The following is a 12221-nucleotide window of genomic DNA, read 5'->3' as shown; positions in this document are numbered from 1 at the left end:
GCTTGGGAATGGGGAATATTTCCTATGCTCTGTTTCTATAGGAACATCTAGGGTCACTAATTGACATTATAGATCCTTGTAATTGTGTGTACTTGCTTCAGTTGAAACTACTGCAATGTTTGCTGATCTTTATTGATGTTGCTCCGTACACTTCTACGTAGATGTCATCTCATCCCCACAATACAACCGATACTTCAGACACGTGCCTTTTGATGTCAGTTCAATGGAAAGAAATGCTTCCAACCTGGTGAAGGCAGAGTTCAGAGTATTTCGTATGCAGAATCCAAAGGCAAAAGTCGAAGAACAACGAATAGAACTTTATCAGGTAACCTCTCATTTTTTAAATATAATTTTATTTGATATGCAGTTTATTTGGTGCTGCTTCTTCTTCTTGTGTATGGCTTGCACAGCCTAAAGTTGTAGGACAACTTGTTCTATTTGATCTGATTTGATTGTGTACCCCAAGTTGATTGCATTCGTCAAAACATGGCGGACCATGTGAAGGTTACAATCTCTCACCCCTTATTTGGTGTTAATGTGATGAGAATCTGGTTCAGTAATTGTGCATTGGTTTTATGAATCCATTATGTTTCTTCATCTCCAGCGGCCAAGTAAGTGTTGCAAATGGGTAAACTTTCTTCTATTTATTTATTTGTCAATGGAGTGTGGGCATCGCTGGTATTCACTGCCCATCCCAGATTGTCTCTTAACTCCTTGTCTTGCTCAGCTATTTCAAAGAGCTTTGAACACTCAATCGTATCGTTGCACATTTGAAATCACATATAAACCGGACAGTATAAAGAGGGCAATTTTCATTTCCTGAAGAGCATTAGTGAATTGGGTATTAGTGAAAAATATACTTGTCATCTTCGTGGATTCTTCACTAGAGATAAACGATGTTAGCAAGTGTCAAAGTTAGTCATTTTGGTTGTTACACATAAATGCTGGAGAAACTCAGCGTCTATGGAGCGAAGGAAATAGGCAACGTTTCGGGCCAAACCCTTCTTTTTGATTTATGGGACCTTCTAACGGCATGGGAAAGTAACGATGCATGCAGAGGTTGAACGAATACATGAATCCTAAGATGGTTCAGTGACAAGTGAGTGGAATTAATGTTCACAACCTTCCGTGTTGTGAAACTTAGCTTTCCTCACTGCCAGCATTGAGTGAACCTTTGGTTATTCCAGGACAAACCATTTGGCTATTAAATGCATACAGCATTTTGCTGTTTTCTACATAGAAATGTAGAGTGCTTGCATTGAATTGTAAATTGCAACAATAGTAAATCTAAATTCAAAAATGTTTAAAGACTTACAATGGAGACTTCATGATGTTAAGAGGTTTACTGATAAAAGGTTGTATTTCTTGAGGCAAATGGTGGCTGAGCAGCCAGAGGATAACGTAGTTATAAATATTATATCTTCAGTGCACAGATATTCCCACTGCACTCTTGACATAACCATTCATTTTATGTCCCAGGAAAAATAAAATTCTTTCTGATGGAAAAGGATCTGAATTTTCTGATGCAACATTCATATAAATCCTGGAATCACATGCAATGAAATAATGTTTCTCGTATTTAATCATACTAGAGCTTTGGCTGTAGCAATAATCCAGTATTCAAGGTTTTCTTATGTTATTGATTATTATTTAAATCATAAGCATATGGATCTGTCATTTTTTTCCGAGCTTTTGATTTTGGGTTAGAAATGATAATGTGTTTCGAAACATGCTGAAATGAGTCTGAAGAAGGGTCTTGACCTGAATCGTCATCCATTCCTTCATTCCAGAGATGCTGCATGTCTAGCTGAGTTACTCAAACATTTTGTGTCTATCTGAAATGATACTAATCCAAAATGGCGCCCAAACCAGGCGACTCTTTGTGTGTTGGTCACAAAAGTGGATCTGCACTCACGCATTACAATCGCTCCACTCTTTGAAATCTCTACTCAACAGCAATATTTCTTACACTGTGGATGGCTTGATTGTAATCATGTATTGTCTTTCCGCTGACTGGTTCGCGTACAACAAACGTTTTTCACTGTTCCATGTGACAATAAACTAAACTAAACTGTGCAGGGGGTTCGTACCAGTTCCTTTCAGGAGCACATGGAGACATTTTCTATTGCAATTTTGTAAGAAGGTAAGGTGGAAAGAAACAGACTGAAACAAGTTAGTTAGTTCACAGGTGGAATATTGTGTGCAGTTCTGGTCACCACACTTTTGGAAGGATGTGTTTGCGCCTGAGAGGGTGCAGAGGTAGAGACCAGGAAGTTGCCCACGATAAAACATTTCAACTTTTCAATAGAAAACTGTGAGAAGAGATTGGATCGATTGAGGGAGGATCTGATGGATATATACAAAATTATTGGGGGCATAGATCGGGTACATAGCGAGAAGCTTTTTAACTGAGCATAGGTATCTGTGACCAGAGGGCATAGCTTTAGGGCAAGGGACAGGAGATTTAGAGGGGTCTTGAGAAAGATTACCTTTTCAGCCTGAGGGTGGTTGAAATCTGGAACACACTGCTTGAGGTGGATGGATGGACAGGTGCTCTCAGTGAAAACGTAACAAGATGTGAATTTGAAGAACATGGCACACAAGGCTACGGATTGAGTGTTGGAGATGGGATCAATAAAGATATATACCTGATCGCCGGCACTAGCTTGGTGGACCAAAGGAGCTATTCTCTTAATCCTACAACTGCAAGATTGTACATGTGTACATTTTCTGATTCCAGATCTTCAGTGGGATAGTACACAGTAATTGCAATACACTGTAATTTCAAGAGGTGCACAGAAAGTGCCAACAACCCAGCAAGATTTCTTGCAAAAGAAAGACTTCTTAAAGCAATTATCTTCATGGGAACTGCTGTTTCTACTGTTGAACCTGTGGACCAACTGTAGAAGTATCCATCTGATGATAATTCATCCTCTGATGATAATTCATCCTCTGATGATGAGATGTCCTCTGATGATAACCCATCCTCTGCTGATGATCTACCCAAAGCTCCTCTGACTGGCCACTGGAATTGTGCCATTTGATTGGAACAGTGGACATTTCATAAAATGTTATTAGCAAAAAGGGAAAGTATTGAGAAGACATGGACCAAAAACAAGGACAAGCACTGTGATTGGGAGGATGAGTCAGGATCTGTAACCCATGGACCAAACTGGGCCTAAGTGTTGGCATATTTAAGTCAGATAGATGGATAGACATAGGTATATATCCTGGTTAGATAACATTAAGATGTGATATTTCGTAGGACAGATAGGAAGAATAAAATTGGATTGAGACCCAGATAATTTAATGTCAGAAAGTACCTGTATGTGGGAAGCTAAAAACTGCAAAGAGTTGCAAAGGGATATATGTCTATACACAAGTAACAGAAAAAGCATCAAAAGGTTACTGATCATTCAAAATACTAGTTTAGAATATACTAGAGTTTAGAAATACTAGAATACCGGAGACTTTAAGGCCTATTGTGCCTAAATGTCAAAGCATTATTTACTGCCCCTTCTCAATTTAGAAAAATGTGTGTGTTGTACTTGGATTGTGGAATGGACCATATTATCATGTAGCTCAGGGCTGGAATGGGTGTGAGGCTGAACTGAGATAAATTAATTAGGTGCAGTGTAGAACCACCTAAATTTCATCAATCTTCTCTGCGTGAAATTAGGACCGCAGTATGATGAAGCTGAATTTTCTGAAGCGAATTTACGAGGAAATTCAGCGGCGTTGTGATGTAGTTAGGGAATCCTTTATTGACTAGTGTACAAGGAGCCATTCTGTTTAAGAGGAGATGTTCAACATTGGTTCTTTTTGGAATCTGTAATTTAATCTATAACTTCTTTCATCTTTTGGGCTGTGCAATTTTGGCAACTTTTATCTTCTTTTCGTGTCCATCTTGTTACAAATGTTGACCTCGCTATCATCGTCAATCCTGAAAAGGACGCAAGCTTCCGGTGACAATCAATGGAAGCCATCACTTGTCGCAATAGATGATGGTGGTAGCAGAATTAGCTCCGGATACTTCCAGTTTCCAGCCCTGCGACGTGGACGCTTCTACTATAGGGCCGACAAAGTTTATTGCAAATGATTTCTTTGCAAAGAAAACTTCTTGAAAAACCATTAAAAGTTTGTTTTGATTATTTAAAATTGAAAAATTAACATCTTGCTATTTCATTGTGGGCTGTTCATCTTGTTTTGGTGAAAAGTAAATTGACTGTGGATAGGGATGACGGGATTTGTTTATTTCCTTAAGGCCACTGTATAATAGTCTGCATTAAGTCCTCTCTTTCTACAATGCCAGCACCAAGTACATCAGCGCCATGTTTATTTTGGAGATTGGAAAACCTCCTGATGTGCTGCTGAGAATATAATCTATTCATTGTTTGGATGCCAGATGGCACAATGCCATCAAACTCTTTATACTTCAATAAAATCAAAGATGGCACAGTGGCAGCGTAATGACATGACATGGTGCACCCGAAGGGGGTGGGGGGGGGGGGGGGGGGGGGGGGGGGGGGGGGGGGGGGGGGGGTGGGGGGGAGGGGGAGTACAGTGACATAAAATGAAAGGTAGTGACATATACTACAGAACAGGGGCAGGGGTGGACCATTAGGCTCTTTCTGGCTTCTTCTGGCATTGAATGAGATCAATGGCTGCAATTTTTCATTTAGCAAGTTTCTGAACACATCAAAAAGGAAACTTTGCACACACACATTTCACAACAGGAAAATCCACAGAGTGAATGGTTTTGCGGTCTCCCAGTTTGGACTCAAATCATTTTCAGATGGCTCAGAGCAGGTCCCCTGACCTTCTGCTCCCTCCCCAGGAGAATAGTTAAGAGATTCTTACAAACTAGCAAAACAGGCTATTAAAAAACAATCTTTTGAGCCTTTGCTCAAGAGCTGAAATAAGAAGAGATAATGTTGGAAATATTTAGCAAGACAGGTCACATCTGTAGCAAGAAGGAGAATGAATGGTCAGTGATGTTTTGGCATAATTCTGTGGGTTGAACAATGACCTGAAATATTCTTCGAGCACCTACCTGCCTGTCCTATTGTATTAGGAAATCTTTGTGTTTCTCTCTCCGCCCACCAACTCCTCCCCCACCCTCCCATCAACTCCCTGCAAAAAAGCAAATATTTGTAGCCGAGGAATTCTGTCATGTGGTGCATGGTTTTATAATTACGATATGATTGATGTAGAGTGTAAAATCAATTGTGAAAGACGTTTTTGAAGTAATAATGCTCCTAGCACACAATGCAAACTTAAATCAGCAACCTGCAGGCGCATGGTGCACCTGGGAAAGGAGCACAATTGACATAAATCCACAAACAATGCTCGACCGGCACATGCCTGTGAAACTGAATCAGTCTGAAGAAGGGTCTCGACCCGAAACGTCTCCCATTCTTTCTATCCGGAGATGCTGCCTGTCCCGCTGAGTTACTCCACCAGTATCTGCAGTTCCTTCCTACACAAACTGAATCAATGTTGAGTTAATGCTTAGTGCAGAGGATGCCTAGGGAAGCAAGTCTTATCAGCAGAGATGGACTACAGAAAGGGATCATCTGTCACTTGCAGGTAGAGTCTTCTGCTGCAGACCACGCGTTGTGTGTGGAGAGAGGCTGCGCACTGTGCTTAATGTTGTGAAAGGCAAGAAAAACTTTTTTCACACAGAGAGTGGTGAATCTCTGGAACTCTCTGCCACAGAGGGTAGTTGAGGCCAGTTCATTGGCAATATTTAAGAAGGAGTTAGATGCGGCCCTTGTGGCTAAGGGGATCAGAGGGTATGGAGAGAAGGCAGGTACGGGATACTGAGTTGGATGATCAGCCATGATCATATTGAATGGCGGTGCAGGCTCGAAGGGCCGAATGGCCTACTCCTGCACCCAATTTCTATGTTTCTATGTGATGTATTTTGGTGCTTTTAATGGGTACTTCAAAGGAAATTACATTGGGTTTCAACATTATGAGCAGTAAGTAAAAGGAGCCAAAGGCAAGAGTAATTTGCCTGAGGAAGCTGAAGGAGGAAGGGTAAGAGGCTTTGATTAAAGGGTCCATCCCCTAAGAGGCTCCTGAGATATGTCATCTCAGTCATCAGTGACAAAGATCTGTCATTTTCTATGGTAGGTGTTCCCGTTAAATGCCCCTGCCAGGAGAGGGAAGGGTTACTGCTGAAAGAGCAGTGACTTGTATACATCACATTGCACAGCTCTAAAGTATTGTGTGTCATAAATGTACTCCACTGGAGGAGAGGAGAATTAATCTTTTTGCTTGATTAAAGAGCAACAGATGTCATAGGCATGTGGATTTTTCCCAGTTACCAAGGTTTCTGAAGGTTGAGAAATCAATGAAGTGTGCCTATGCAGTGCACCGGGCTCCCTGGGTAGACTGGGACTTCCTCATGGATTGAATGTACAAGTTATGGTCAACACCGTTTATTCAATAAGCTCACGTTCATCCAGAGGCCAATCATCGTGCCCGCCTAGTTTCAGCCACTGTGCTGGCCAGCCACAGGGACGTCTCTTGTGGGACATAGGCTTTCCCCCTCATTCCTGGCCCCAAGCCACAGACCTGGGCTTGCTGGAGGATGTAATTGCAAATGCAGCTTTGCAAGTCGCAGGTCTTTCTTGTTCTCTGGGGTTTCTAGGGGCCTCTAACATGCATAATCTCATGCAGGTGTCTGTCTTTTGCATTAAAGAATCAGAGGGTCTGATCCTTTGCTTATGCTGGCACCATTCTTTTCAATGCTTCCAATGCTGGACAATGGCTTCATGAAGTGTTTATATTCAGTGCTGGCACCTCTTCAAGAAGTCAATTAATGAAATCAGCAATGGTACCATGAAATTTGTTGTCGTCAGTGGGGAGATGGCGATTGCCACGTCCTTGTAAGTGGTGCATGTAGAGAAGATGTAAAAAACAAAGAACTGCAGAGGCTGGTTTATACCAAAGACAGACACACTGTGCTGGAGCAACTCAGCAGGTCAGGCAGCATATCTGGAGAAAAAGGATGGGTGACGTTTCAGGTGGGGAACCTTCCCCAGACTGAGGATGGGGCCTGACCCGAATATTCACCCATCCTTTTTCTCCAGAGATGTTGCCTGACCCGTTGTTTTACTCCAGCAATTTGTGTCTATCTTGTGCATGTAGAGAAGTTATGCACAACTGGTACCTGTGCAGCCCTCCTGTGCAGCATCACTTTTGAACTTGCTGTTTTGGTCAACCTGACTCACCATGGGATCCTAATCCAGGCAGAAAATTTGGGCTTCTTCTCCAGTAACTAAATTGTCCTTATGTAATCACACGTAAGTAGTTGTGACAAGAATATAATGCCTATTTATACAGTGCAATTCATTACTAAGTTTCTACTAACATGTGTGCAGTTGTACAAAGAGTTTGCATTCATCTGCACTTTTAACCACCGACCACCGGAGGCTGACTTGCTTCCTTATAGACCTGCAAAAATGATGGTATGTTGCTTTTGTAATTGTATCTTTCCAAGGGCTTATTATCTTTACATGATAAACGTTAAACAGAATCATTTTTCCTTTTTTTCCTTTTCATTGAAAGGCGGTGTAGATTTGCTGCAAATAGAAACAGTGCCAAAATTGAGTTATGTCAATAATGTCCCAGGAAGGTAAACCAGAATACTTTAAAATCACTTTAAGAAAAATAATGTCCCTTTTGCTGCTTGAAAAAACATTGTGAATTGTAATTTGTGTTTGACAACAAGGGAAATGGTGAGAGTTGTCTTCCAGAAGCAGCATTACTTTCCCACCTTTTACAAGGTGATCTCATAAAGTCAAGTAAATAGCGAAAGTGGCAGTGGTAGTTTGGGATCTGAAATTTGATCAAGAATAAAATATTGTCATTGGAACCAAGCCGTAAATGGTAGTATAAAGAAAGAAAGGATTTTGTTTATGGTACCTTTCACATTTCTTTCAGAACATCCTAAAATGCTTTACAGCCAATGAAGTCGTTTTGAGGTTCATAAGTTCAGGAGTAATAGGAGCAGAATTAGGCCATTTGGCCCATCAACTCTACTCTGCCATTCAATCATGGCTGATCTATCGTTCCTTCTCAACTGCATTTCCTGCCTCCTCCCCGTAAAACGCTGACACCTGATATAGGTGTGGACACGGCTGACATAATTGTGAGAATGACCAAATAACCTGTTGTATAAAAAGAAATGAAGGCATTCATAATAGTTATGGCATCAAGGATGCTCCCCTGTTTTTCTTCAAAATAGTGTCATGGGATCTGTTACGTTTTGGTGAGAGAGCAGACAAGACCCTGACAGTGTTAAATCTGAACTTGTGGTCCACCTGTATCATGAAGGCAATTTCTGAGCCAGCAGCACTCAGCTGTGGGAATATCTTGACTCATGAATCACTTAGAGTCAAAACAGAAATATAATTCAGAAAAGCATTTGTTGGACGATTTAAATTGATGTCAGCCCAGCTTGCTACCTTCGAGAGTTATCTTGAGCTGCTAGCAATAGAATTGTATTAGCCTGGCTTCGCTGTACATTTCTGCCTTAAGTAATAATTTCCCAAAGCTCAAGTAGTAAAGCTGATAGTCTTGCTGTGTCTTGAGATATGGAATGTCTGAAGCCAGCCCGGTATCACAGGAAACCTAGCTCTTGACTCCCAACCAAAAGGCTGAAATATTTTGAGTCCTTTTAGCTGACTGATTTCTTTGGAAGAGCATTGTTCATTGTCAGTGAGATTGCTAGATAAAAGTATCACGCAAAAGTGAGTCAATTCAGTTCACACCAGAGCCAAGTAGAAAATACTTAGACAGTTAATTTTATTGAAAGCAGTTATGAAATGCCTGCAGCCAAAATCAATCCAGTTGTTTTTTTTATCATAGAATGTTGGAAGTGGAAAGAGTGTGAATGTTGGGAGGTGGGGTGAGGGTGTGGGGACGTAGGTGATCGTGTGGTGTAGGGAAGCTATACTGACTAAGGTTGATTTATGAGATAAATGAAGATACTTTTAAAGAGAAATGTCTGGAGTATCGACATTTATGCCTTTTTGGTTTTTGCTTTTGGCTTCAGTAGGCTTGTTAAATATAAAATATAATACAACCTGCAATGTTCACAAAGTAGGGGCTGAATATATAGCCCATACTGAAATTAGATGGGAAATGAGAATTAATATTACCACAGCATTGATTTTATTTGCTCAAGTCCCTTCCTTGAATGACTTCATCTGCCACGTAAATAGATGCGGAGACAGGGCAGTGAATATTTCTGATATTCAGGTAGGTGTCACCAGAACCAGCTTCGTAGAGGGTCTAAAATAATGTGAGACGCGGGTTACAGAGGATTTATTTCCTACAAATTGCCTCGCTGTTCAAACCCTGAATATCATATGGGTGCATGGTCTTTTAGTTAATGTAATGGTGTTTCCTGCCTCTTTTTTTTTTTTTACAACAAAATTTATTCAATTATTAAAAATAATATTTACACTACAATAAAACAAGCCAGAACCCACCACCATAATACAATACAAACATGTATCCGTATTAAACTACCATACAACTATGATACAATCCTTATTGAGGATACATTCAACACCCTGCGGAGCCCAGCGGTCCCGAAACTCCCTCAGGGTGCCCACAGACAGGGCGTATTCCCTTTCTAATCCCACCCGGGCATGGACATAACCCCGGAAAAGGTTTCCTGCCTCTTTGGGTGCTACAGCAGTGATCCTACTATTGTACCATCTAGACCTCTGGTCAGTTCTTGCTCACTGGTTGGGATGACAATGAGTTCTTGAACTGAGCCCTTAATCACCCCCAATTCCCCAATGGAGTCATGGCATAGTTGGAACAGGCTTTTGGAACTGAATTAAAAATATCTATGCACAAAAAGGGTACAGATACAGATGCAGATGCAAAGAAACTCAATCTTTTATCTATGGGTCATGAGTGATAATGCATAATGTTCTAAGGAAGGTAGTGTTCATGTAAAATTAATTGTGCCATTAATTCATTTTGAATGGGACATATTTACATATGAACAGATGAAGGTCGATATTATTACGCTTCCATTCAATTTATACATGTATATTCACTTCTGAGTGGCTGGCTAGTTGGGTACTGCACAGTTCAGGGTGTCCAGCACGGCTATCATAATATATATGGAGGGGTAAGGTCCTTGAGACTCTTGAAAGGCGCCCATAAATAAAATTTATTATTATTATTATTATATATATATAAATGATTTAGATTAGGAAGCTAAATGTACTAACCCACATTTGCAGATGAAATAAAGCTGAGTGAGAACTTGAGCTGTGGGGAAGATATGGACAGTGTCCAGTTTCATTTGGGTAGATTTGAATGAGTCAGCAAATTCATACCAGATGCAATATAACAAATATAAGATAATCCACAATGGTGGCAAAGGCAGGAAGGCAACTTGTTCTCGGACCAGCAGTAGATTAGGCAAGGGATGTATGTAGTAGCCTTGTTCATCAGTCAATTACAGCAAGGATGTGGGAGAAATAAGTGGTAAAGAAGACACTTGGCCCCCATAATGACAACAGTAGGCGCAGGAATGTCACATTGCAATCATATCTGATCTTGCTGACATCACACTTTGTATTGCGTGGAATTTTGGTCTTATATGAGGAAGGATTTTCTTACTCTGGAAGGAATGCAGCAGGGTTCGCCACACTGATTCCTGTGACGGCAACACTGATATATCAAGGGAGGTTGCAGTGATTGGGCTTATATTCACTCAGGCTTAGAGGGACAAGAGGAGACGCTGCTGAAACATTTAAATTCGGAGAGAACTGAAACCAAACAGACTAGTTACAGGAGCAGTGTTCGTGATAGTGGGATGGTGCAGGCTAAAGGTACGAATAATACTAAAAATATAATTTAAAACATGACCAATATCAAGCTGCAACATAAAGGAGGGCAGAAACAAACTGTGTTTATTTTTTGCAACTAATACTGGCTATTGAGAAATTGCACTAAATCATACTGGACCAAGGTTACATACATATTGTGGCGATTGTTAATATAGTCCATTATTGTTAGTTGAGGGGTAAAGCAGAAAGTATGCTGGGTTTCAGGATATCTTGCCTAGAACGTCCACAGGCAGAAGAAAAAAAAGCCATGATTTACCCGTCTCTTTTTGAAGACGTTGATGTTCCCACCTGCTCCGGATGGGATATTTCAATGCAGGCCGTGGACATGTTCCTATAATAGCGAAGAGCTAAAATTAAATGTCAATGGTAAAGCTGTTGAATTGATTCCCTCTGGATCCCAAACTCAGACATGCCCCCATAGCAATTTGAATAGGGAATATTGGGTCTCAAAATCCATTTATTCATTAAAGTCTTTATTTAGTTTCCTTCACTAAAATTACAACAGTTGCCCTCCAGTTAGTGAGATTGCTGGATTGTTGTTTGTTGTGAACAAATTTAAAAGAATTTGTGCGTTGTACTGTGTGTTCGGTTTGGTGGCAAAGTGGTGCAGCGGTCGAGTTGCTGCCTCTAACGCCAGAGACCGGGTTCGATCATGACTACGGGTGCTAACCGTATTGAGTTTGCATGTTCTCCCTGTGACTGCGTGGGTTTTCTCCGGGTGCTGCGGTTTCCTCCCACACTCCAATGATGTGCAGATTTGAAGGTTAATTGGCTTCTGTAAGATGGCCCTAGTGTGTAGGATAGAACAAGTGTACGGATTGCCACTGGTCAGCATGGACTCGGTGGGCCGAAGGGCTTTTTTTCATGATGTATCCCTAAACTAAACTAATGTAGCGGCACCATACGTGGTGAATAAAGGTGAGACGTCAGGCCGGTTCAAACCGTCGTTTATTCAGGTTCGACACATTAGGTTGGTGCGCTAACTATATTAACATTGTTGCTGCAGCTGAACGAGGTTGTTCTCCCAAGCTCAGCTACCGGTTGACTGCTAAGGTCTCGAGGTGAGATAATCTTAAGTAGCAGGACACTCCCCCCTAGCCCACGACGTCACGTGCCAGCCCTCGTACCTACTGACGAGGGTTTGACCATAAGTGGTCCGTGTATTAGCTGATGCCACAGGACCCCCCCCCAGAACCGGAGGAAGGAATAGAATGGTCGAGGGTGGCTCCTGCATGTGGGTCGGGGACACCCCGGGCGTGGGTTGGGACGGAGGGGCCCACGGGCGCAGTCGACGCTCTGCGTGGGTGATCCCGAGGTACCGAGGTGTGCGAG

General features: G+C 41.5%; 1 protein-coding gene across 1 annotated transcript in view; it reads left to right on the top strand.

The window, feature by feature from the left end:
* The window catches only part of tgfb2 (transforming growth factor, beta 2), an 80400-nt gene that overhangs the window by 29461 nt on the left and 38718 nt on the right, over positions 1-12221 (top strand). Inside the window, 1 exon segment of the mRNA XM_055639725.1 lies at positions 162-325. Within this exon segment, the coding sequence (XP_055495700.1) occupies positions 162-325 (164 nt within the window).

This window comes from Leucoraja erinacea, chromosome 8 (genome assembly GCF_028641065.1).
Source record: "Leucoraja erinacea ecotype New England chromosome 8, Leri_hhj_1, whole genome shotgun sequence".
NCBI lineage: Eukaryota > Metazoa > Chordata > Chondrichthyes > Rajiformes > Rajidae > Leucoraja > Leucoraja erinaceus.
This window is presented reverse-complemented; position numbering and strand designations above follow the sequence as displayed.